Genomic DNA, 23,272 nt, shown 5'->3' with positions numbered 1-23,272 from the left:
GGATTGTCAGGGCTTTGGCTTCTACTTCGTCTCTGTGTTTTAAGGACAAGCCCCTTCTATCCACGTGGACCCCTAAATATTTCTATGAAGCAGCCCTATCGATACTTTTACTGTTGTACTGCCATCCGCCGCCTTGATATTTCCTTGAACCATATGCGATTGCCCTTGTCTTTAATATGTTTAATTCAATCTCATTTTTGGTGGTGTAGAGAGATAGCTGATTGAATAGTCTCTGCAGGCCAACCCTGGTGTGACTGCGAAGGACAAGATCGTCTGCGTACAGTAGCTTGCTGATTCTGATCCCGGCGAGTTTTGGAGGATGAGAGTTGACGTTTCAAGTACATGTGATAAATCTGAAATGAAGAGGTTGAATAGGAGAGGCGCTAGCACACAACCTCGTTTTACTCCACACGAGGTTTTAATCTTTCTAGAGATGTAGGATCTGTCTCCAAGTTTTATACAGATCCATTTGTTTGTGTGTAGCTGGATTATAGCTTGTAAGAGCGCAGGTGGGATCACCCATTTCTGCAGTTTGGACCATTATTGGCCCCTGGGCATACGATCAAAAGCGGCCTTGAAGTTGACGAAACAACAGTGAATTAGCATTCCTGAGGCCACCGCTTTGTCCAACAGGACCGGTATTGCAAGCAAGTTTGTGATGGTTCCCGATTTTGCCACAAATCCTGTCTGCTGGAAGTATAAGATGATTTTTTTGTGGTCCAAAACAACAGATCTTGAGGGAGCAACTTGGCGTAGTATTTAGATTCAACATCTAAAAGGGTAATCATTGAGTAGTTTTTAGGGTCTGACCTCATCCCACCTTTATAGATTAGGTGTATAATATCTCCCTGCCAAGATTCTGGTATGAGCTGATTTGTCCAGCAGTAACTGAACAAGGGTGCCAGATATTTGGGCCAAAAGTCAGTGACTTGTTTGTAGAAAGCCTGCAGTAGACCATTTGGCCCAGGAGCTCCAAGAGCGGCCCTTGGTTATCATTTGTTCTGTTCTTGGACATTAGGGCTTCTAGTGTATTGGGTACCTGTTTAAGAGACACTTCATTCTGGGACGGTGATTTAATGGCGGTTACAGATGGCATCCTGGTGTTCAATTCTGCGTGTTGCTCAGTTGTCCCAGCTTGGATTGTACCAGAAGGGAACTGCGATTGACTAAGATTATTCTGAAGAGCTGAAATTTAACCAGTGAGCCTTCTTCCTTTTCCGTTTTTTTTAAAGTGGGCCTTAAATGAAAATACCCATTCCTCTTCACAAATGTTTGCACTACTTTGTCCTCCATGAATATAACTGTTTTCCTATTGACATGGGACTAATAAGATTTTTACTCTCAAATACCGATTTTGTCCAGAACTGCTCGGAGCGTTTTTTATTCTCTAGAAAGATTGCTCGTCTGAGTGCCTTTGGGGCATGCTTGTATATATTGAATAGATGGTCATCCCCTGAGTGCCTCCGTGCTTGTCTAAGTGCGGAATTACGTAGGGATTTAAATTTCTTAATTTCCACAGTTGCTATTGTTGTATTACCTTTATTGGGTTTTCATGGAATACATGAAAGGTTTTTAAGCAGTTGATAGGAGAAAAAGTCCCATGATGTAGTGAGCAGGGTGTTGTCGACACTCCTTACACCTTGCAGTGCTCTACATTGTCACTATTGTTGGTACCATTTTTTTTGAGGTTCTCTGTGTAGATTCCTCTTGTTGTCCGGCTTGTCATGGCATGACGTGCTACTTTGAATATTATGGTAATCACTTGGGGTCGGTGATCGATGTCTCCTCGTGCAGAAATGGTGTAATTTTCGAGCAAGGAGAGAATTTACTTATTGGAGATGGTGTAATCAAGAAAGGAGTGAGTGTGGCAGTTTGTTCTTGTCCAGTTTGGAGGACTGTCCATGGAAAAGCGACCAATCAGAGTTGTGTAACCCAAAATGTTAAGTTGCAGCATCATGCATTTGCAGAGTTTGCTGGATTGGTTACAGGTGGGCTTTACTTGCTTCAAGATGTGTGAGCTTATTACATCATGCACATCAGGTCGTTCTTGGAAGAGATTTGTGTTATAGTCGCCAGATATTCAGCAGGCAGTTCTTCCATAGTCAGTTAGTAATTTACACAAGATACGGATCAATTGGTCAAATGTAAGATTTTTTTCTCCCTGGGGCCAGGTGAGGTGTATACATTAATCAGGATCAATTGTTCAATCTGTTTGAAGTTTCTGATCCTTATCCTGGCGATCCAGTCTTCCTCGAATGTTAGTTGGTTAATGTTAGCATTTAGCTTGCCAGCTGCATAGATCGAGAGACCGCCACGGGGTCTACCAAACTTGTGCAACTTCAGGGTGGGGGACCAATATTCCAAGTAGCCTTCTATTGGAAGGCTGACCTCGGACCATGTCTCCTGCAATAGTATGGCCTTGTGGTGTTTTAAAAACGTTATCACATCTGGTGATTGGAGTTTCGTGACAAGGCCATTGATATTGCACAAACACACTGAGATGCCAGGTTGAGCGCTAGTTCAGTTATGGTTTCCCCCCGCCCAAGTCCGCTAGCAGCCAGGCCCAATCAGCTTTCAAGGTTTTAGGCTTCTCTGTTTCCGATTTAATAATTCTTACTGGAGGTCGACTTTGAGCGGATTTTATTATAGAAAATGGTGGCAGTCCAATGATATCTGATGGAGCCAGGGGATTGAGAGTACGGACGGGTAACGTTCATTTTAATGCCCCATTTGTTAAATTGGTCAGACCTTGATATCACCTGCTCTTTGGTTACTACTGATGCTAAAGTAATTAACGTTGATTCAGTGAGTTGTTTACCTCCGATAGGTTTAAATTTCATAGATGTTATGTCACTTGATTCAATATGAAGCAGTTCAGGAATGGATTTGAACAGTTTAAGGATATTCCCTTTGTTCAAAATATTGAGTGATTCTTGTATGAGATATTCCAGGATAAATAACGGCATGGATTTTACATTTGTTGTGGTAAGGTTCTGGCTGATGGTCATGTGGACTTGCTTGTCCTTTGTCTGGGATAGATCAATTCTCCTACGATTGAAGGTTACTCCTTGTGTATATTCGGCTTGTTCACCTTGGAGTTGATATGGCACTTTGTTGGAGGTAAATTTGTCCATGTTCACCAGATCCAAATTCTTTACAAGTGTTATCCGGAACTTCTCCTTACCACTGAACTTAAATTCGTTGTTGTACTGTTCTGTAGTTTCCTTTTTTGGTGTCTAGTCAGGAGTGTTCACCGCATTTGTGGGCGTTGTTGGTTCTAAACCAGGCGCTGGAGAGTGCAGTGATGGTTTTGACTAAAGTCGAGATTTGTGGTTTCTTTCCTGGAGCTTCCCACCTGGGCCCAGGTGAATGCCTACACTCTTAATGGTGTTATGGTACTGGTGATGTGTGTCTGCCTCATTGTTGTTTTTGGAAGGCATTGGTGTGACAAGAAAGAGCTGCTGTAGGTGCTTGCTGTGCTGATCGAGCCGCACCATGTAATGGTAATTTCCTGATTTCTGTCAAGGCCAAAGTGAGAAACTGAGGAAGGTAGGACATGCTGTCAATTATTGGCGAGCAGCAACATATTGATTGTGCTGTATTAAAGTCGGATTGTGCTTTTGAAATGAAGTTAAGGCCTTCCAAATTGTTATCTATCCCTGCAGTATAAACTGCTAAAGTATTTAAAAGGTGGACTTGTAAATCAAGTTTGTTGGAGTGACAATTTAATGCAGCCACAGTGGATTGTAAAGTTTGCAAAAGTTGGGGCCAGGAGGTGATTGGCTCGGTCGCTGCCTGATCATTACCTTTATGCATATCTACTGACCTATTAAATTCTGTCTTAAAGAAGAAGTCCAGGAGGAAGAGATCGTTGGCTCTCCTTGCTTTGTTTCAAGGTGTTCTTGGTTGGCCAAGGTGGGAAGCGTTGTTGGAGTTAGTTGTTTAATATTGCCCGGTGAAATCCTGGCCCATTGCGCAGCTTGAGGACTGAAAATGTTCTTATTTCCAAAAGTTTTTATATCGTTAGTGTGAGAATTGGTGTCCTGCTGCAAGGATGACCTCAGACTTATAGGAGAATCGTCACTTGAGATGGTGATTGGCGAATAACTTAATTCCTTGTTGGTTTGAAGAACTGGTGACGGGTGATGAAGTGTATCTACTAACTGAATAGCTAATCTCAACCTATAAATTGCTGGAGTAGAGTGCTCATCCCCTTTAATGTGGCCGTCAGAGGATGTACTGGTGACCTTGTTAAAAGGCTGCTCATGGATCATGGCCTGTACTTGGATTGGTACTTAATCTACTGCTAAACGTATTTGATGAGGTTGTAGTGGCGGGGGCAGCGGTCCATTGGAGTTGGTTACGGATGAGGATCTGCATTTCTTAAATCTTTGAGGGTCCTCTTTTTTGCGTCAGCAATTGTTTCATCTCGTAAGTCTTGTTGTTTATTTTGGGGGGTGGGGGGGCGAGGAGTGCTGTTGTTTCCATCTTAAAGGTACAACCTGGGGAGTTAAAGCCCTGTTCTGGCCGCTGCAAGGGAGAAGCTAAATCCCCCGAGGGGGAGGGTAGTGGCATCGAGGAGGGTGATGATGATGATGATGATGATGATGATGATGATGATGATGATGATCCGGCGTCCTTAGGTGCTTTAGTAGCTTCTTTGTTTTGCTTCTTACTGGTTTTCGCTGTTTCTTTCCTAAGCATTCCGGACCGCATCGGGTTGTGGCTATGGCTTAGAACTACTACTTCGCCATTCTCTTATCAGAGGCCGCCGTCGTTGATTACTCACCCCTTATTTAGTCTTTTACCCTTCACCTTCCTTGTGCATTCAAGGTTCACCTTTCCCCCTTTTTATGGCAAGTATACCTGGAGCCGCAGTATGAGGTAACAAATGGGGGTGTCCTGGGATCAAAATGTGTCCTAATTCCAGGCCTCCATACATCCAGTCCCTGTGTTGTCTTCATTCTGCTGATACAGGGGAGGTTGAAGGGTGAGGCAACAAATGCTGTGGCCGGCTGATGCCAAACGGGAACCTGTGAAGGTGTGGGTGAGCTGGGTTATGCGAGCGAGTGGAGCAGGCAACTATCGGCGGCCACACTGGTTTGCAAGCCGCACCAGCCTAACGCAGGCCACATCCGTGAGAACGGGTGGCCCTCCGCAGCTCTAAACCTGCTGCCTGCGCCACAGCCTCTTGTTGTAAATATTTTTGTCCACCCTAAGCGTGGAAGGGTATACTCAGATGTGAGTCCCTTGCTCATTGCACCATCAGGATTCAAGCAAGCCGGGCCGAAGACGGCTGAAATGCCAGAAACCGGTCCCCGGAAGCTTGTTTCCTTCCCAGTGTAAGAATTGGCTTTTGTAGTCTGGTCTGCCCTGTTCCCATGATGCACTGGGCCAGGGACAGACTAATTTGCATACAGCCGGGTTCTGAAACTGGGATGGTGCAATGAGCTAAAAAACGGTGTTGGATCTAGCCCTGATCTCTTGACTGGGTGAGAGTATTCTGCTTAATTCAGAGACTCTGTCCATCACCACCCCTTGTTGTAAATATTTTTGTCCACCCTAAGCGTGGAAGGGTATACTCAGATGTGAGTCCCTTGCTCATTGCACCATCAGGATTCAAGCAAGCCGGGCCGAAGACGGCTGAAATGCCAGAAACCGGTCCCCGGAAGCTTGTTTCCTTCCCAGTGTAAGAATTGGCTTTTGTAGTCTGGTCTGCCCTGTTCCCATGATGCACTGGGCCAGGGACAGACTAATTTGCATACAGCCGGGTTCTGAAACTGGGATGGTGCAATGAGCTAAAAAACGGTGTTGGATCTAGCCCTGATCTCTTGACTGGGTGAGAGTATTCTGCTTAATTCAGAGACTCTGTCCATCACCACCCCTTGTTGTAAATATTTTTGTCCACCCTAAGCGTGGAAGGGTATACTCAGATGTGAGTCCCTTGCTCATTGTACCATCAGGATTCAAGCAAGCCGGGCCAAAGACGGCTGAAATGTCAGAAACCGGTCCCCGGAAGCTTGTTTCCTTCCCAGTGTAAGAATTGGCTTTTGTAGTCTGGTCTGCCCTGTTCCCATGATGCACTGGGCCAGGGACAGACTAATTTGCATACAGCCGGGTTCTGAAACTGGGATGGTGCAATGAGCTAAAAAACGGTGTTGGATCTAGCCCTGATCTCTTGACTGGGTGAGAGTATTCTGCTTAATTCAGAGACTCTGTCCATCACCACCCCTTGTTGTAAATATTTTTGTCCACCCTAAGCGTGGAAGGGTATACTCAGATGTGAGTCCCTTGCTCATTGCACCATCAGGATTCAAGCAAGCCGGGCCGAAGACGGCTGAAATGCCAGAAACCGGTCCCCGGAAGCTTGTTTCCTTCCCAGTGTAAGAATTGGCTTTTGTAGTCTGGTCTGCCCTGTTCCCATGATGCACTGGGCCAGGGACAGACTAATTTGCATACAGCCGGGTTCTGAAACTGGGATGGTGCAATGAGCTAAAAAACGGTGTTGGATCTAGCCCTGATCTCTTGACTGGGTGAGAGTATTCTGCTTAATTCAGAGACTCTGTCCATCACCACCCCTTGTTGTAAATATTTTTGTCCACCCTAAGCGTGGAAGGGTATACTCAGATGTGAGTCCCTTGCTCATTGCACCATCAGGATTCAAGCAAGCTGGGCCGAAGACGGCTGAAATGCCAGAAACCGGTACCCGGAAGCTTGTTTCCTTCCCAGTGTAAGAATTGGCTTTTGTAGTCTGGTCTGCCCTGTTCCCATGATGCACTGGGCCAGGGACAGACTAATTTGCATACAGCCAGGTTCTGAAACTGGGATGGTGCAATGAGCTAAAAAACGGTGTTGGATCTAGCCCTGATCTCTTGACTGGGTGAGAGTATTCTGCTTAATTCAGAGACTCTGTCCATCACCACCCCTTGTTGTAAATATGCGCCACGGCATCTCCTGGTTGAAACGAAACGAAATGGCACATGGGTGGCGCGGGTACTCCTGATGGCAATGACAGAGTGCGGACCGCAGCAATCACCGCTCCCGCTGACTCGGCTCCGGCGCCGTCAGCTCGGTCGACAGCCCTTGGCTCTGTCAGTTTGTCGCTCTATTGCTCCAACACTTCGTCACTGGTGTGCTTGAGTCAGGAAACATAGGGAATAATAGTACAACGGCTCAAAAGGGGTACACAAAAGTTCTATTGTGGAATCACAAGATGTTCCAGGGGAAACATATGGCCAAAAGGCAAACATAACCTTTAACAGTGCCCACTGCAATTCCTTCTGGCACACAGACAGAACAAACAGCAAGATACTCAACAGCTTATCCTTTAACTGGCCAGTGTTACAGAAGCCACACTAAGCCACAAACTTGTCCCAGTATCCTGTGTAAACTAATTTTGCAGAAGGACGTCTGGCTACCACGATGACATGCACTATCACGAAAGGCAAATCAACTGCAGTTGCTCAATCTCCAAAACTGGGTAAAACAGATTGGGCAGGCTTGGGTGCAAGGCCCTGCCATTGTGCCTTGACAGAAGGCCCTTCCGAACCTGCAGCCTGATCAAAGGACGGTTGCTCCTGTCAAGAAGTTCTAGTAGCTTATTTTCCTGGTCCAATCCGGCACCACTAGGATGACTTGGCCCAGTCATTCCTGATCTTTCTCATAACTCAGGGCAGGGTAGGTAGCGACAGAAGGCCATACGGGAGTCCCGTGCTACACTTTAGGAGGAATGCGCCTACAGAAGGCCATCTTGGAAAGTTCAGTGCACAAAAGTGGTGATATTGCGTGCTCACAGCAATGGCAAAAAAAATCAAGCCAGTGTTCTCCTCATTTCTGGAAGAAACCCCTGAGCCATCTCCGGGAGTAACTGCCATTCATGATCTACGAGTCTTTGCAAGATGAGCTTGTCTGCTCTGGTGGGTCAAGATCCTGCCTGGGGGTTCGCGAGCAGGGAAATGCCCTGACGATTCAGCCAGTTTCAGAGGTGAAGAGCCTCCTTATACAAGACACAGTACCACACATGGCTCTGCTTGTTTCAATATCACGTCGGTGGTGTTGTCCATAAGAATCTGAACCAGCATCCCCTTGATGGATGCAGGAAGGTCTCCAAAGCCAAGGACCTGCAGCTCCAGTACATTGAAATGAAGGAGGATCCCAGCCACAGACTGGAGTCTTCCAATATCCTTTTCTCCTGATGACCTCTACAACCTAGCTGATATGCATCTGTCACCACCATCTGCTCTGGGTGGGACAGGGAGAGGGGTTTCCGTGGCTCCTATTGAGGTCCAGCATCCACTACTACAGAACTTTTAAAGTCTTTTCCAAACCAGAAGGGAGTCCAAAAGGCTTCCAAGGTGCTGGGTCCACTCAGACTTCAGATGCCACTGTAAGTCTTCATGTGCCACCTTTCATGGTTGACAAGCAGAATGCCAGTAGGCCAAGAGGTCTGAGAGTCAACTCAACAGAGACTCAGACCCAACGGAAACTGCACAGTTTCCAAAAGTGGGTCCTGATGAAAGGAAGCCTCTGTGAAGAAGTCTGGTGTGACTTTGCACATTGATCGTGAACCCCAGTAATGTTAGGCAGTTTACCGTCATCTGGAGGTGGTCTACGACTGACTGTGGTGAGCCTGACTTTAGCAGTCGTCAAGGTATGAGAAGACTGAAACCCATGACCTCTGAAGATATGCTGCAACAACCGCAATCACCTTCTTGAACACCCTAGGGGCACTGGTGAGCCTGAAAGGGAACATGGCAAATTGAAAATGCTAGTGGCCCATCTTGACCTGCGCCTGCCTGTGGGCCAGCAGAACAGGGATGTGGAAATAGGCACTTTGCAGGTCTAACGCTACCATGAATTCTCAAGCCAGAAACAAGTCCACCAATCATATGCCTCTCTCTCAAAGCAAGAACATCCCCAAAGATCAGCAGCCAGATAAGTAATTACCTATTATGCTAATCAGTATAGACAAATAAGGTTTCAGTCACACAATGATTTGTATGTTATTTTGCTTATTTCATTAATGTATTCTCTGCAGTGTGTTGCTTTTGCTTTGTGCAATGCCTCGAACTGGGTGAAATTGCTGGAGATACTGCCTAGCAGGTGTGGAGATAATCAGGAAGTGTGTAGTAGCTCTACTCTTCAGAATACTAAAGGATGGAGTTGGCTTACCTGAAAAGGTGATACTAGTCACATGGCAGATCGATGAGCAAGGCTGGAATATCACCCCAAAAACCTGTGGATCTCATCGTGCATAGTGCTTCAGCACCATGCTAGTTCCAAGAGCTCTGCCTAAACAGTAGTTTGGTTCCAAGTAGTATGACCTACTTGGCCACATCCTGGCCATCTTGAATAGTTTGTGCAGAATGGAGGTAATCTGGGACTGCTGGGAAAGACTTTGGGGACCATGTCCTGGAAAGAATGAGAGTATCTACCTAGCGAGTAGCTGGCATTGATCGATCTGAGGACTAAGTTAGCGGAACAAAACAAACCTCTTCTCAAATGCCTCCTCTGGTTTTGACTCTCAGTGGTAGGTGTTGGGGGAAAATAATTAGAGCGGACTCTGCTTGGAACAGTGTACTATCAGGCTCTCAGGAGTGGGATACTGTGTTCGAAAGGCAGGGTCACCGGAGCTGGTCTGGATGACATGCCACCTGTCTGTTAAGGGGAGAACAAGAGTGGGGCTTGGCTCAAGTGCCCATGAGGATGATGGTCAGGGCCTCATTAAACAGCAGTAACTGTCAGAAGAGGATTGTCCGGGCTGTAGCACCTCTTTGAGACAGTGTTTCTTCACCTCAACGGAAGGCAACTGTAGGGCTCAGCCTCCTGTTTAAATACCATGGTGAATGAGGCCGACTCTTCTGTGGAAGCGTCCAGCCCACTTGCTTCTTGAAAGTCTATATTAAATTTGTCATCATCATTCTGTGGGGCAGACGACTAAAACTTGCTTGGCTCTGGCCAGAGGCCAATCCAAACAAGTTGACGTGCACCAAGGGCAACAGCACTGTTTTATTAGAGTCAGAGCTTATGGAGGTTGGCTGTGAAGGGACTGATCTGATAAAATGATTGTTGTCGGGGACTTCAATTATCATTGGGAAAAATCCCCTAAAGAGGGGCAAGCACTACAGATTGAGGAGGCAATTTTCTCCTTGGATTTCACTCAACAGGTGAAGGGACCGACACACGAGAAGGGACATGTGCTTGATTTAGTCTGGACCACTATGCCAGTCCAGGGCGCTATAGAGATCTTGCCATGCGCCTGGTCTGACCACTACTTAATAAAGGGCAAAATTCTTTTGAATAGCAACTTGCCTAAGCCGGGGGAAGGTTGGAAAATGGCCCGGAAGTGGAGAAACCTTGATGGGGAGAAAATGGTGTATTTTTTAGAACAGTCTCCTCCAGTAAAGGAGCAGGACGCCAATATTGATGCCCTTGGTGGACATCTCTACCATAAATTGGGGAGAGCCATTGATTTGGTGGCACCCCTTCGTAGGGTAAAGAAGGTGGAGAGAGGAGCTGGGGCCCCTTGGTACAATGACTCCCTACGTGACATGAAACGTGGGGTGAGGAGGAAGGAGCGTGCATGGCGGAAAGAGTATGACGCCACTGCCAAGAAAGATTATATGTCATCCTTAGCGACCTATAAACTAGCCATCCAAACTAGGAAGGCTGCTTTCTTCGAGGAAAGAATAGCTGCAGCTAGGAATCCACAGAAGGAAATCTTTCGGGTTCTGGCGGAGCTCAGGATAAACAAAGAGCAAAGCACTGAGTTCACCCAGGAGGACTGCCAGAGGCTCCAGGATTTCTTTGTGAACAAGATTTCCGATATTCTGGGAGAAATTGCTGCAACTACACCCCTCGAATGTCCTTGCCCACCTGACCACACTGTCCCGCCGGACATCATACCGTTAGTTGAGCTCTCCTCAATATCAAATCAGGAATTATCCACGATCACGGACCGAGTTAAATCCGGTTCCCTGGTGGATCCATGCCCTCCTGAAGTGTTCAAGTTGGCATTACCAGGCATCGAGGAAGAAGTTTTGCATTTGCTGAACACTTCCCTTTATACAGGACAGGTTCCTCTAGTTTTTAAAGAGGCTCGCCTGATTCCTCTACTAAAAAAAAAAAAAAAAACCTGGATCGGACACAAAGTGTTTGAAGAATTTCCGTCCCATCTCCCAGTTGCCTTTTTTGGCTAAGGTGATCGAGCAGCATGTGTTGGCATTGCTCTCAAAACATCTAGAGAGCAACAACCTGCTGGAGGCTAATCAGGCAGGGTTCCGTGCTAACCATAGCACGGAACTAGTCATGCTATCAATCCTGGATGAATTGAGGAGTCGGGCTGATAAAAAAACCCCGAGCGCCCTGGTACTACTAGATCTCTCCGCGGCCTTTGATACCGTGTGTCATGATCAACTTTTGTCGCGGTTGAGGTCTTTTGGTATCAGGGGCACAGCTCTTGCATGGCTTACATCATTCCTGCAGGGCAGGACACAAAGGGTACAGCTGGGGGACCTGCTTTCCACCTCCGCGCCTATCACTTGTGGGGTCCCACAGGGCTCTGCCCTGTCACCCCTACTCTTTAATATTTACTTACAGCCATTAATTGCACTCCTGAACAGGATGTACTGCCTAGTATACAACTACGCCGATGACACCCAGATAATCATCCGGCTGGACGACGGTCCAGGAGCGTCTACCAGGCTGCAGGACATACTTAAAGCCACGGTTAATTGGATGTCCAAAAACTCCTTAAAAATTAACCCGGACAAGACGGAAGTGTTGCCCATTTCCATCACGGGCAACCCTTGGAACGAGAAATTCTGGCCTGTGGAGCTGGGTGTGCCACCGAAACCGGCGACCGCAGTTAAAAGTTTGGGCTTGTACGTGGATGAGAAACTCTCCATGACAAAACAAGTCACTACGGTTGTGGGTACCTGTATTGGCCTGATGCGACAACTGAGGAAAATTTCAGCATTACTCTCATTTTCCACCTTGAGACATGTGGTTTCAGCCACAATCCTGGCTAGGCTGGACTACGGAAATTCCTTGTATATAGGGCTACCCCAGCGGCTGCTGGATAAGTTACAGGGGGTTATCAATGACGCAGCCAGGCTGATCTACAAGAAACCCAGGACGGCCCACTCGTCCCCTCTGATGCAGGAGCTACACTGGCTCCCGATTCGGCAGAGGGTTGTATTTAAAGGATTGTGTATTGTACACAAGGCGCTGTATGGTAATGCACCAAAATATTTGAAATCCCGCCTATCTCCATATACGCCGAGCAGGACTCTGCGCTCGTCGGATGCTACCTTCTTATCCCAATCCCGTTTTAAATTGGCCACGGTGGGGGGACGTGCTTTCTCTAATACACTCCCAGCTTTGTGGAATAAACTGGCCCCGGAACTAAGGAAGGAATGCAATTTGTTAGCCTTCAGAAAAAAATTAAAAACTGTTTTGTTTAAGCAAGCATGGAGCAGCCTCTAGGTGCACTGTTAAGATCAAGTAAAATGCCAAACCCCACTATGTAATCTGGACAATCAGCGCTTAGAGACCCCGGTGGTTATAACGCGCTATAAAAATCAAATAAATAAATAAATAAATCTCAAGCGCACCTTCAGCAGAGTTTGAGAATGATTCGGCTCGGAGTTCGATAGAACTATGGAATCGAAGTTGGGGTGTTGGTGCCAGTATTGACGAAGTAAGGATCAGCACAGAAAAAGGTGCTGGTCGAGAAGGCGGCTCTACGGTCAGAGCTGACCCCGAAGTGGGCTCAGGAGGCACAAAAGGTAACAAGGGTAGACCCACTAGCAGTAACCCGACTGGCGGTCTCCCCGGATCCTCTGGGACTGAATGTGTGCCAGGGGGAACTTGTAGGGTGCTAAAGATAAGAAAATGGCCTCCTTAAATGCCTCAACCTACTGTGGCATATCCAACAGACCCAGACATTTGGAGTACATAGGGATTAGCTGCGGAATCAGGTCCTCAGTTGGAGACCAGGAGCAAGACCGGAGGGCACCTTGAAGTCCTCAAAACTTCTAAGGTGGAGAATGGCAAGGATGCGAGGAGGCTTGCTTGGAGTATTCGTGTTTCTTCTTTGACTTACCCAAAGACTTGGACCTTTACATGAACCTGTCACAGGACTGGCCCCGGGACCGGGATCTTGAGTTTGAGTAGGATCAGCCTTTATGCGATTTTATATGCTACTCAGCAACATAGCGCTTGGCTTCGAGTTCCCAGACTGACTTCTGAGGGATCAAGGCGAACACCTCGCATGACCAGCAGTGATGGCCCAACCCCAAACACTAGAGACATACCTTGTGGGGATCTGAGACATACCTTGTGGGGATCTGTTGCAAACATTTGTTTACAAGAGACTCTACAAGGTTAATACTCAGTAGGTAGTTTTAGGAGAGGACATGTTCCCTTGCATACTGGTAAGAAATATAGAAAAAAGAAGACTTTAAAGGAATAGTAACAAGCATTTGCAATGCAACAGGTCTCGCATTTGTGAGAGTTTGAGCTGTTGGCATTGTAAATGACAATACCTTTTATTTATGTGCTGGTTTTTAAAACATAAATAAAAGGCATTGCCATTTACAATGCCAATAGTTTAAACTCTCGCAAATGCGCGACCTATTGCATTGCAAATGCTAGTTCCTATTAGTGCTAGCTACAACTGGTGAACAAAATCATTTTTGATAAACAGAGTTTCCTCGCCATTGAAAAGAAAAAAGCCAGTGCACCTGTTCCGACACCACCAGGAATTCACAAGAAGCGCCTGGATGTGGTTTTCTTTGCAACGTGGCACCATATACGTTCCCGCGGAGGACACTGCCCACATAAGGCCTGGCAGCTAGGGCCCGAGTTGTCCCTGCTAAAACTACAGCAATGTTCACTTAATACAGCCATTCACCACATGAGAGGCAAGCGGCGATTTTATTTTTTTAATTCCTTGAAAAGGCAGATAGCTGCTTGGGGATTAATGTCTACCTGCAATGGGTTGTGAGAAACACTTGGGGCTGTGTGTTCCTTAAATCATGTGTCTAACCTCTGCCGGGTACAAGCGGTTACCTAATTTGAGGAATTGGCGCTCCCAGAATTGCAAATTCAAACAGACCGTGAACAGCATTCCACGAAAAAACGAGAGCAGATCCCCAATTCCAAAATAATAGGGGAAAAAAATCCACATTATCCCAGAGTCAGCCATCAAGCACTCCAAAAGAGGCACAAATATCCCCTCTGGTAAATCCACCAAGACAGAGAGGGTGTAGTCGAACACCCAAAAAAGTCTTTTAATTTACTTTTCCCTGTGTGAGGTGTCCAGAAAACAAGCAAACTACTTGTCAATTAACAAGTAACTGAAAATAAAAGACGTTCGGAAAAGTTCAACTGGTCTCCAATAACTGACAAGTGGCCTCAGGAGGTGCGAGTTCAGGGCCAGATGCCAGGGATCCATGGACATGTCATGGTGCTCCTCGGTCTGACTGAGCCAACCCCGGGTAGTTTCAGGTGCACTTTGGTCCGTTTCTGTAAATCTGTTGTCAGTTTCAGACACATCCTGGGACGTTTCGTACAAATAAAGGCCATTTTCAGACAAATGCTCCATTCTTATTACCCCCTTCAAGTATTGTGCTTAATGGTTTAAAGATTTCATGTCTTGCCACCGTCCAGGGTTTAGTGTCTGCGAACGTGCAGCAAGGCGGAAGATGTTCCGTGCGCGAGCAAAATATCCAGTCTGGGTGGGCGGGGCCTAAAAAAGACAAGGCGGGAACAAACAAGCCTCACTCCAAATCAAAAGCGCGCGTTTAGCAAAGTGTGACGCGTGCAAATGAAAAGCATGGGCGGAGCTTCGACTCCACTTCCGAAAGCAACCCGACGACAAGAGATCTCGCAGCAGAGCGAGCAGCGCATGCGCTGCAACGCTAGGCAAGACCTAAAAAGGAGCAGCTCACTTTGGATCCACATAGGAAGGCGTGGAAAGAAAGGAACTGATATCAGCATACTGAGTGATCTAAGGATGGAGAGTAGTAGATACACAACAACATGACGTCACCTACAAGCACACAGTCTAGCAACTGGAGATAGTCAAAAGGTGAGGAATCAACGGTTAGAAGTATCCATCAGAAACTATTCATTTATCCACACCAGCTTTATCTACCAATATAATCAGGGGTAATGACACCAGACCCCCATTCACAGCAGCATGCCCTGCACATGTCCAGAAAGGTATAGGTAGCAAACAGGCATTCAGACCAGCGCAGAAGGAATTAATATGGCATCTAGACCAAGGCACACACTGCAAAAGATGGACCAGACTGATTAATATACATGAGTAATGTTTAGACTATAGGAGCTTTTTCAAGTTGAGCAGTAGAAAATGACCCTGTCCTCGCCCACAAGACGGTTTGCATTAAATGCTTGGCAATAGTAGACACAGACTGAGGCATGAACAGAGCTTGCATGCACAGTTCAGTAACACAGAGATAGTTCATGGGAACATCAGACTAGAAACAGCTCAGCCACAGATGGGTTCATGGAAAGGGTCTCCTGGGGTGGTACACAAAGTGCTTGAAAGCATGAACATAGACAAGGGAAAAAAATAGGAGCGATGGTGAAGGAACAGGTGACAGAGCGCAAGAGGTAGTATGCCCAACACAAAGGGAAATAAAACAGATAGGTTGGAGAAATATACAATTGTGAATAGTTAAATATCAACAACATATAGAATTATAGTTGGGTAACAATCAAAACTAGGGTTGTTTTCCATCAATGGGTTCCACATGTCATCAAGTAGACCACAAGAGCGGAGCTCGAGTTTTGTATGATGTATAGGGACCCTGATCTGAAAACCTCCCTGCTGTGAAACTAGAGCCAAACACAACATTGTCTTCTCCACTGGACCCTTTCACCCTTACCCACCTTCAGACATTCCTCCAATCACTTGTGAATGCAAAAGAAAATACTTGGCACAGCTGCTGTCCCTAGCCGCTCATTGAAACACTTATCCACCCTGTCCAAATAGGTTTAGGAAATGCAAAATCTGGCATCCGGCGACCCTACCCACCACCCTCGGATACTCTTCCCTGCTCGATTGCTGCACTCTCTGCTCTAAATATGTGTATAGAGAGCCAGGGCCACAGTGACAACTCTCAGTAAGTAGCATAAGCAGGGACAAAAAGAAATGGCAACTGGAAGCCAGAGGGCCACCCTCATTCCACTGCCTCTTTTGGGTCTGTGCTTCCATGTGATGTTACAGTTGTGGAACAGAAGTGATTGAAATCCAGTATTTGTGCTAGAGTCAGAATACATTTTTTGAGGTGATAAAGAAAGCCACAGAAGAGAAGGAAAGAAAAAGCAAAGCAATGGAGAGAGAAATGCAATTAATGGAGCAATGAGTTGCAAAGCTGAGAAACCCAAAGAACAAAGACAAGTTGAATAAAGTTACTACATGGGCACGTACCTTAAGATCTGCTGGCTGAAGTTTGCCTTCTGTTCAGGAGTCACACGGCTTGAGGGGAAGCCTTCCTGCAACATGGCCTCCTTGATCCAGATGCTCAGATGGCTGAAGCAGTGCTTGTTTAAAGAGAAGAGGATGTCTGCAAAGTTATCCATGAGGCTGCGAGCTGCCTGGCCACCGATCCCCTATAGAGAATGTGGAAAGGGGCTCATTAGTGGGAGCTATGGGAGTCAAACAAAACGAGTGGGCCTGCTATGGTCAGAGAACGAGATCACAGTAACATCTCACAGGATGAATCAAAAGTATCGCTGTACACTTCGGACACAACCAGCCATTAGGCAATTTGAAAAAAGACAGAAGGGAAGAGAATAAATCACAATGTCAATTAGTCAATCTTTCAATAAGGCATACTCAATAGAAAGGTTTAATTCCCCAATAAATTGTCTATTATGACTTCCTTAGATATAAGTAAGAGTAGTAATAAAGCTGAAATCTAGCTGGGAGCAAGACAGTGAGCTACAGAAAGAGATAGGAAGCAGATTCCTATCACTGCTCTGTCATTACTGCTAAGAGGCATGCATATCACTACAGTCTTGAGGCATATCACTACAGTCTTGAGGCATATCACTACAGTCTTGAGGCATTTCACTATATCACTACAGACTTGAGGCATATCACTACAGACTTGAGGCATATCACTACAGACTTGAGGCATATCACTATAGACTTGAGGCATATCACTACAGACTTGAGGCATATCACTACAGACTTGAGGCATATCACTACAGACTTGAGGCATATCTCTACAGTCTTGAGGCATATCACTATATCACTACAGACTCGAGGCATACCACTACAGTCTCAAGGCATATCACTACAGACTCGTGGCATATCACTACAGACTCGTGGCATATCACTCCACACTTGAGGCATATCACTCCAGACTTGAAGATTATCACTACTTACTTGAGGCATATCACTATATCACTACAGACTTGAAGCATATCACTACTTACTTGAGGCATATCACTATATCACTACAGACTTGAGGCATATCACTATAGCACTAGAGACTTGAAGCACATAACTACAGACGTGAGACCTATAACTATAGCATTACAGACTTGAACCATATTTATTTTATTTATTGAAGTTTTGTATAGCGCTGGCTGGACCCGAGGGTATCAGAGCACTTCACATCAAAGACACATATGCAATAAAAGAACAAGGAGCACAGGCGGACATAAAGACAGTACATCAACATCTTGAGCGGCTTACGGGCCGGAGATCAGGAGCGAATCATCCGGCTCTGGGTTCAAAGAGAAGGCGGCCTTTCGTAGTCCGGTGTGGCGTTCTCACTACGAACCGGAGCGCTCTAGGAAGAGGGCTTTGAGTAGCGTCTTGAATTGCGGGAAGGAGGCGGTCATTCTGATGTGGGGGGGGGGATGGAGTTCCAGATCCTTGGGGCATTGCCCGCAAAGGATTTATTCGCGGTTGTGTTTCTGAGATTTCAGAGGGATGAGTAGGAGTGTGTTGGAGCTTCTGAGGTTCCTGGATTGACCGGCCCTTTTGAGTTTTGAGGCCAGGTATTCTGGTTTGCCTGTATGCAGAGCTTTATGTGTGAGGCAAGCCGTGAGGAAGTTGGCTCGTTGGTCTATCGGGAGCCACTTCAGTTCCTTGAGTGCCGGGGAGATGTGCTCATATTTTTTTGTTCCTGTGACCATTCTTGCTGCTGCGTTGAGGGTGGAGGTGAGAGGTCCCAAATGCGATTTGGCTGTTCCAGTCAGCACTGCGATGCCATACTCAATTCTGGAGAGCACTAATGCCCGGGTGGCCGGTTTCAGGTCTTTAGGGGGGGGAGGAAAGGCTTGATTTTGTAGAGAAGTTTCAAGTTCAGGAACGCACTTCTGGCGGTTTTTGAGATGTGTTTCTTCATGTCTAGTTTGGGGTCGAGCGTGAACCCTAGGGATTTTGCAGAGTCCGTTGGTGCAAGAGAGACATTGAGGGCATTTACGGCTTTGAGCCATTCCACTATTTGGGGGTTTTCATCTCTATTTGAAATGAGGAGTACTTCTGTTTTCTCTTCATTAAGTTTGAGGTGGTTAGCTGAGAGCCAGTGTTGGACCTCCATGAGTGTGTCGTTTAGTCTGTGAATGTCCTTGATCGAAGTGGTTTCCAAATAGAGTTGAGTATCGTCTGCGTGTAGATGGAAGGGGATGTTGGAGTTTCTTAGAAGTGAGGTGAGGGGTTCCATGTAAATGTTGAAGAGTTGTGGGGAGAGTACTGACCCTTGAGGAACTCCTCTGCTAATGGGGAGGGGGTCTGATTCGAAGCTGTTGATCTTTATTCTTTGAGTGCGGTTGTTGAGAAAAGAGAACCATTTTAAGACCGTCTTTTCGATGCCCGCTCACTCCTGAAGGACCTTGAGTAGCAGGGCATGATCCACTGTGTCGAAAGCTGCCGATAGGTTAAGGAGGATGGTGAGGCTACATTGGTTGGAGTCGAGTGACAAGTGCAGATCATCTAGGACATTTAGGATTGCGGTTTCAGTGCTGCATCCCTTTCTGAATCCTGACTGGTGTGGGTCAAGTAGATTGGTGTTTTCTAGATGTTGGGTTAATTGTGAGAGCACACATCTTTCCAGAATTTTGGATAGGAGCGGAAGGTTCGAGAACGGTCTGAAGTTGTTCATGTCCATGTGGTCAAGGCCCGTTTTTTTTTTTTAGAAGTGGCGTGACTTGTCCTGTTTTCAGGCAGTCCGGAATGGAGCCCTCGCTCATGGAGCTGTTGATGATTTTACCCCATATTGGAGCTAGAGTGAGCTTCATCTCTTTGGTGAGTCTCGAGGGCAGTTGATCGAGGGAGTGCGAAGAGGGTTTAGCGGAGGCGATAAGATTGGATATCAATTCATCCTGGTCTGGCCGGAAGGATGACCAGCGGATGGACGGGGTTACTGTGGGGTTGAGGTTAGTTGCAGGACTCCAGGTTTCTGAGCGGGAGGCGGGCTTCGGGCTGAATGAACGGTCAATTTTAGCGATTTTTTCATTGAAAAAACTTGCAAAGTTGTCGCAAAGTGTTTTGGACGCCGCTGGGTTAACTGCCGCTGGAATGGAGGTTTGGTTCTTAATGATGTTGAAGAGTTCTTTGGGGCGATTTTTGGCATTGTCTAACGCAGAACAGAAGAAGGATGACTTTTTGCTCTTGATATGAATGTAATAGTTTTTGCGTGCTGTCTTAAGTTGATCCCGATGGAGGGAGGTGGGGTTGTTCCTCCATGTTCTTTCCAGGGATCTGAGGTGTCTTCTTTCCTCGTTAATGTCAGTAGAGAACCACGATCTTGAGGGAGTGATTCTGGGTTTTTTTAGTTTCAGAGGTGCCATTTGATCCAGGGTGAGCTCCAGGTTGGCATGATAGAACGAGGTGAGTTCTGAGGTTGAGAGGGACTCCGTCGTGTTCGGGAGGAGTGAGCGGAGTCCTTCTTCTAGTTTGTCTCGGGGGACTCTGGATTTGTTCCTGACCCATTTAGGGGAAGCTTGAGTGGGTGGGAGGGATAGGGCCGGCTGGTTGATATGGAAGAGAATGATGTGGTGGTCTGACCAGTCCACCGGGATGATGTGGTCAATCGAGCGAATATGCTACTTACCAGTATGCATCTGTTCTTGGCATGTAGGGCTGCTGACATTCATATCTATAGCATAGATCGCCGCCTAGTGTTGGGTCCGGATGATTGCACATTGTTGTCCTGGAAGAGTCTTCGAAGTATCACGAGATAGGTGGCTCCTCCTGTGGAAAAGTAAATTTTGCCATGTTCTGTGTCTCTACGTGTCATCCATCATATGTTATGTGTGCATGACCAATATGCATATGTTATTCCCCATGTCCGATTCAAGACGCAATTACAGTTGTGTCCTCCTCTAGTATGCCAGTTTCCAGTCCTCGTGAATACTACGAATATCAGGCCTATGTAAAGTAATGTTGCCACGTTTCTCAGTGTGCACGTTATTTCATTATAAAGTCCCCGTTTCCAGGCCTCAACAGGGCCCGGACATCAGATTCAGCTCCTGTCTCCTGAACCCTCGCTGAGGAGCGATCCAGCCCCCACCTGTATCCTCGACCTTTCACTTACTTCCTGCCTCGCAGTGCCCGGTGCAGCTTGGCTCTGCCTCTGAGTCTGCCAAGACTATGTTATGATTCCAGTTATCAGTTTAGTCCTCCTTCTCTGCATTCCTAAGCTACTGAATCGCATCAATAGTTTCCGTCATTGTCTAGCCTTCACGTCTCCACGTTAGAGAAATACTGCATTTAATGGTCATTTAATATTCTTCATCACGCACTACATGTAGAATAATGCATGGTCCAGTCTTAGAATCAAGTTAGCCTTTCCTCTCCTGACTTCTAGTTTATATCAACATGTTCTCTAAACATCAGATACTAGATACTGTTTAGGTACATGTCGCTCCGACCCTCCAGACTTCAGTCTCTGCTCCTAGCACAGAGTTCATAGCCCCCAGCTTCTCCTAGTAACACGTCATAGCCAGTTTGCGCGCACCATTAGGTTAGAGGTCCCGGCTCCTCAGGTAGCCCCCTCCAATGTTTCCGCCCATTCATGACATATTCTGTTACGTTTGCATCACATGTCTGAGTTACACCTTCTTTTTACTCTTATCTTTCGCGACTGCTACGCGTCACACCTACTGCTCCACCCACTGCTACGCCCATTGCAATGTAATGCTATGTGTTTGCGTTATGTATATATGCTCATGTATTGTTATTAAAAGTCAGCGCGCTCATCCCAGACCCAGCCCCAGCAGCTGCTGGGCCCTGTCATCCTATTCCTATGCAGGTTGTTCTGTTCCTGTCCTTATGCTGTATTAAACCTGCAGAACTCCCACTACCTCGAATCTTGACTCTTATTTTATTGAGCTATCTGTTATTCATTCATTCATTCAAAAATAGATCCGGTATTATTTATTTATATACCACATAATGGCGCCCGAACAGGGACTTGCCCTTTCCCCACGCGTCGGTGAAGCCACGCCGACCCCCTGACCCTCTGCAGTCGTGACGGAACTCTTCTGCGCAGTGGCAGATATTTCTGCTCAAGTATCCCTCAGGCCCACGGAGGAGACGGAGGAGGCGGTCCAGCATCCAGACGAGACGGTGGAGGAACGCGGCGAGTCCCGACCAGAGCCCAAGCCAAGAGTCCAAGGTCCGAGGTATCCGGAGGTCCACCCGTAACTGAAGTCCGAAGTCCGAAGTTCGTCGTCGTAGCAGTCCAGTCCAGTCCGAGGCCTTCCGTTCTTGCTGCCCGGTGAGTACCGTTACTGGGGTGGTATCTAGACAGGGTCAATTTAATTGACTCTGGTCTGTGGGTTGGTGGTACACAGTCCCACAAACGAAGTGTCCACTTCGGTGGATGCGGGTCCTGACGTGTCTCTTTAAAGAGACCGGTAAGTTTCGTGCTGTTTCAGCAGTGCATCTAGTTTCTGTTCTAGTCAGTTCTGTTCTCGAGAGATTTCAAGTATTTTCAGGTGGTATTCTGTTCGAACTGTTATTCATAATGTTCTTCATGTATTTTAATGTTGTGGTATGAGTGCGACGTGATTTCGTGTTCTCATTGTGTATTGTATTATGTCCAGATTATAGTCCAGTCATGCCGCTCTTCTCAAAATTACGTCAGTTAAAAACTAGAAAGGGTCTGCTGGAAGCAGCAGTTCCCGTCCCGCCCAGGGACAGTCCAGGTCACTTTATGTATCAGAAGCATGGCATAAGCGCCATATTGTATCTAGATTTATGGGTAGAGTATACCAAACAGTTAGAAGAAAAGTATAGATGGCCCGTATCGGGTACATGGGATGCCGAGTGCATCATGAGAGTAGAAGAAGCATTATGGAAGAAGAAAGCCAGACAATCACAGAAAGATGCCATCGAGTTATGGCGCAAAGAAGCTCATAAAAGAACCGAAAAAGAAATCAGAAAGTCAGAACTAAGTAGAGAATCCCAAGAACGAGCCCAAGAAAGAGAATTGATCGAGTTAGGTGAACGAGTCAAAGCTGAACAATCAGACAGACGGAGGAATGCCCTCATTAAGGGTATGTATCCTCTTCTTGCCGAGGGCTTGCCAAAAGCGACCCCGGAGGCATCCAGTAACTTTCCGCCACCACTAGTTCCGACCAAGCTACGTCACACACCGACCGCAGCTGATATCTTTATTTCGTCCTATCTGGACGACACAGTCCCAGAATATGCAAATCCTGTTCGCGCTCCGCCAGTCCCTGTAAATCAGGTAATTCCTGCTCCTCCAGACACCGGGGTGCCCTTAACAGCCCCCCCGGGTCAGCCCGCCATACAAGTCCAGCCCACGTTACAATTACCGACCCTGCCAGGACGAAAAGCATCAGTTGATGATTCTAGTTTAGGGGCCGCAGGAGGAGGTCCTCCTCAAACCCCGCCGCCATACAAGCGTTTATCAGCACTCGAATTACATGCGCAAGCATCACAGCGTACTCCTAAAAGTAATAAGTCTGTTGCAGAGATCAGGCAAACCCTTGGCGAATGTGTCTATGACCCAGTTCCAGGCGAGTTTAATATGGTTTTATATTCCGTACGCGTAAGGAGAGTGACCAAGTATCTAGTCACCCTGCCGAATATGAAAGAAGATCTAGACAGGATATATCGTTTCATCCGTACAGGGGATGACCCACAAAGTATTAGTGATGCCATGTCTCAAAGGAAAGCCGAGATTCAGCGCATGATATTAAAGTTCTTAATTAACTGTCTAATAAGAGAACAGGATTACCCGTCTAAAGACCC

The 23,272-nt window shown here is 46.6% G+C and overlaps 1 protein-coding gene across 1 annotated transcript in view; it reads right to left on the bottom strand.

The window, feature by feature from the left end:
- Positions 1 to 23,272, bottom strand: part of IPO13 (importin 13) — a 651,059-nt gene that overhangs the window by 6,730 nt on the left and 621,057 nt on the right. The window contains exon 19 of the mRNA XM_078661811.1: positions 16,463 to 16,644. Within this exon, the coding sequence (XP_078517937.1) occupies positions 16,463 to 16,644 (182 nt within the window). The remainder of the gene's footprint in view (positions 1 to 16,462; positions 16,645 to 23,272) is intronic.

The sequence above is a fragment of the Lissotriton helveticus genome, chromosome 1_1 (assembly GCF_964261635.1).
Source record: "Lissotriton helveticus chromosome 1_1, aLisHel1.1, whole genome shotgun sequence".
In the NCBI taxonomy this organism is placed as follows: domain Eukaryota; kingdom Metazoa; phylum Chordata; class Amphibia; order Caudata; family Salamandridae; genus Lissotriton; species Lissotriton helveticus.
This window is presented reverse-complemented; position numbering and strand designations above follow the sequence as displayed.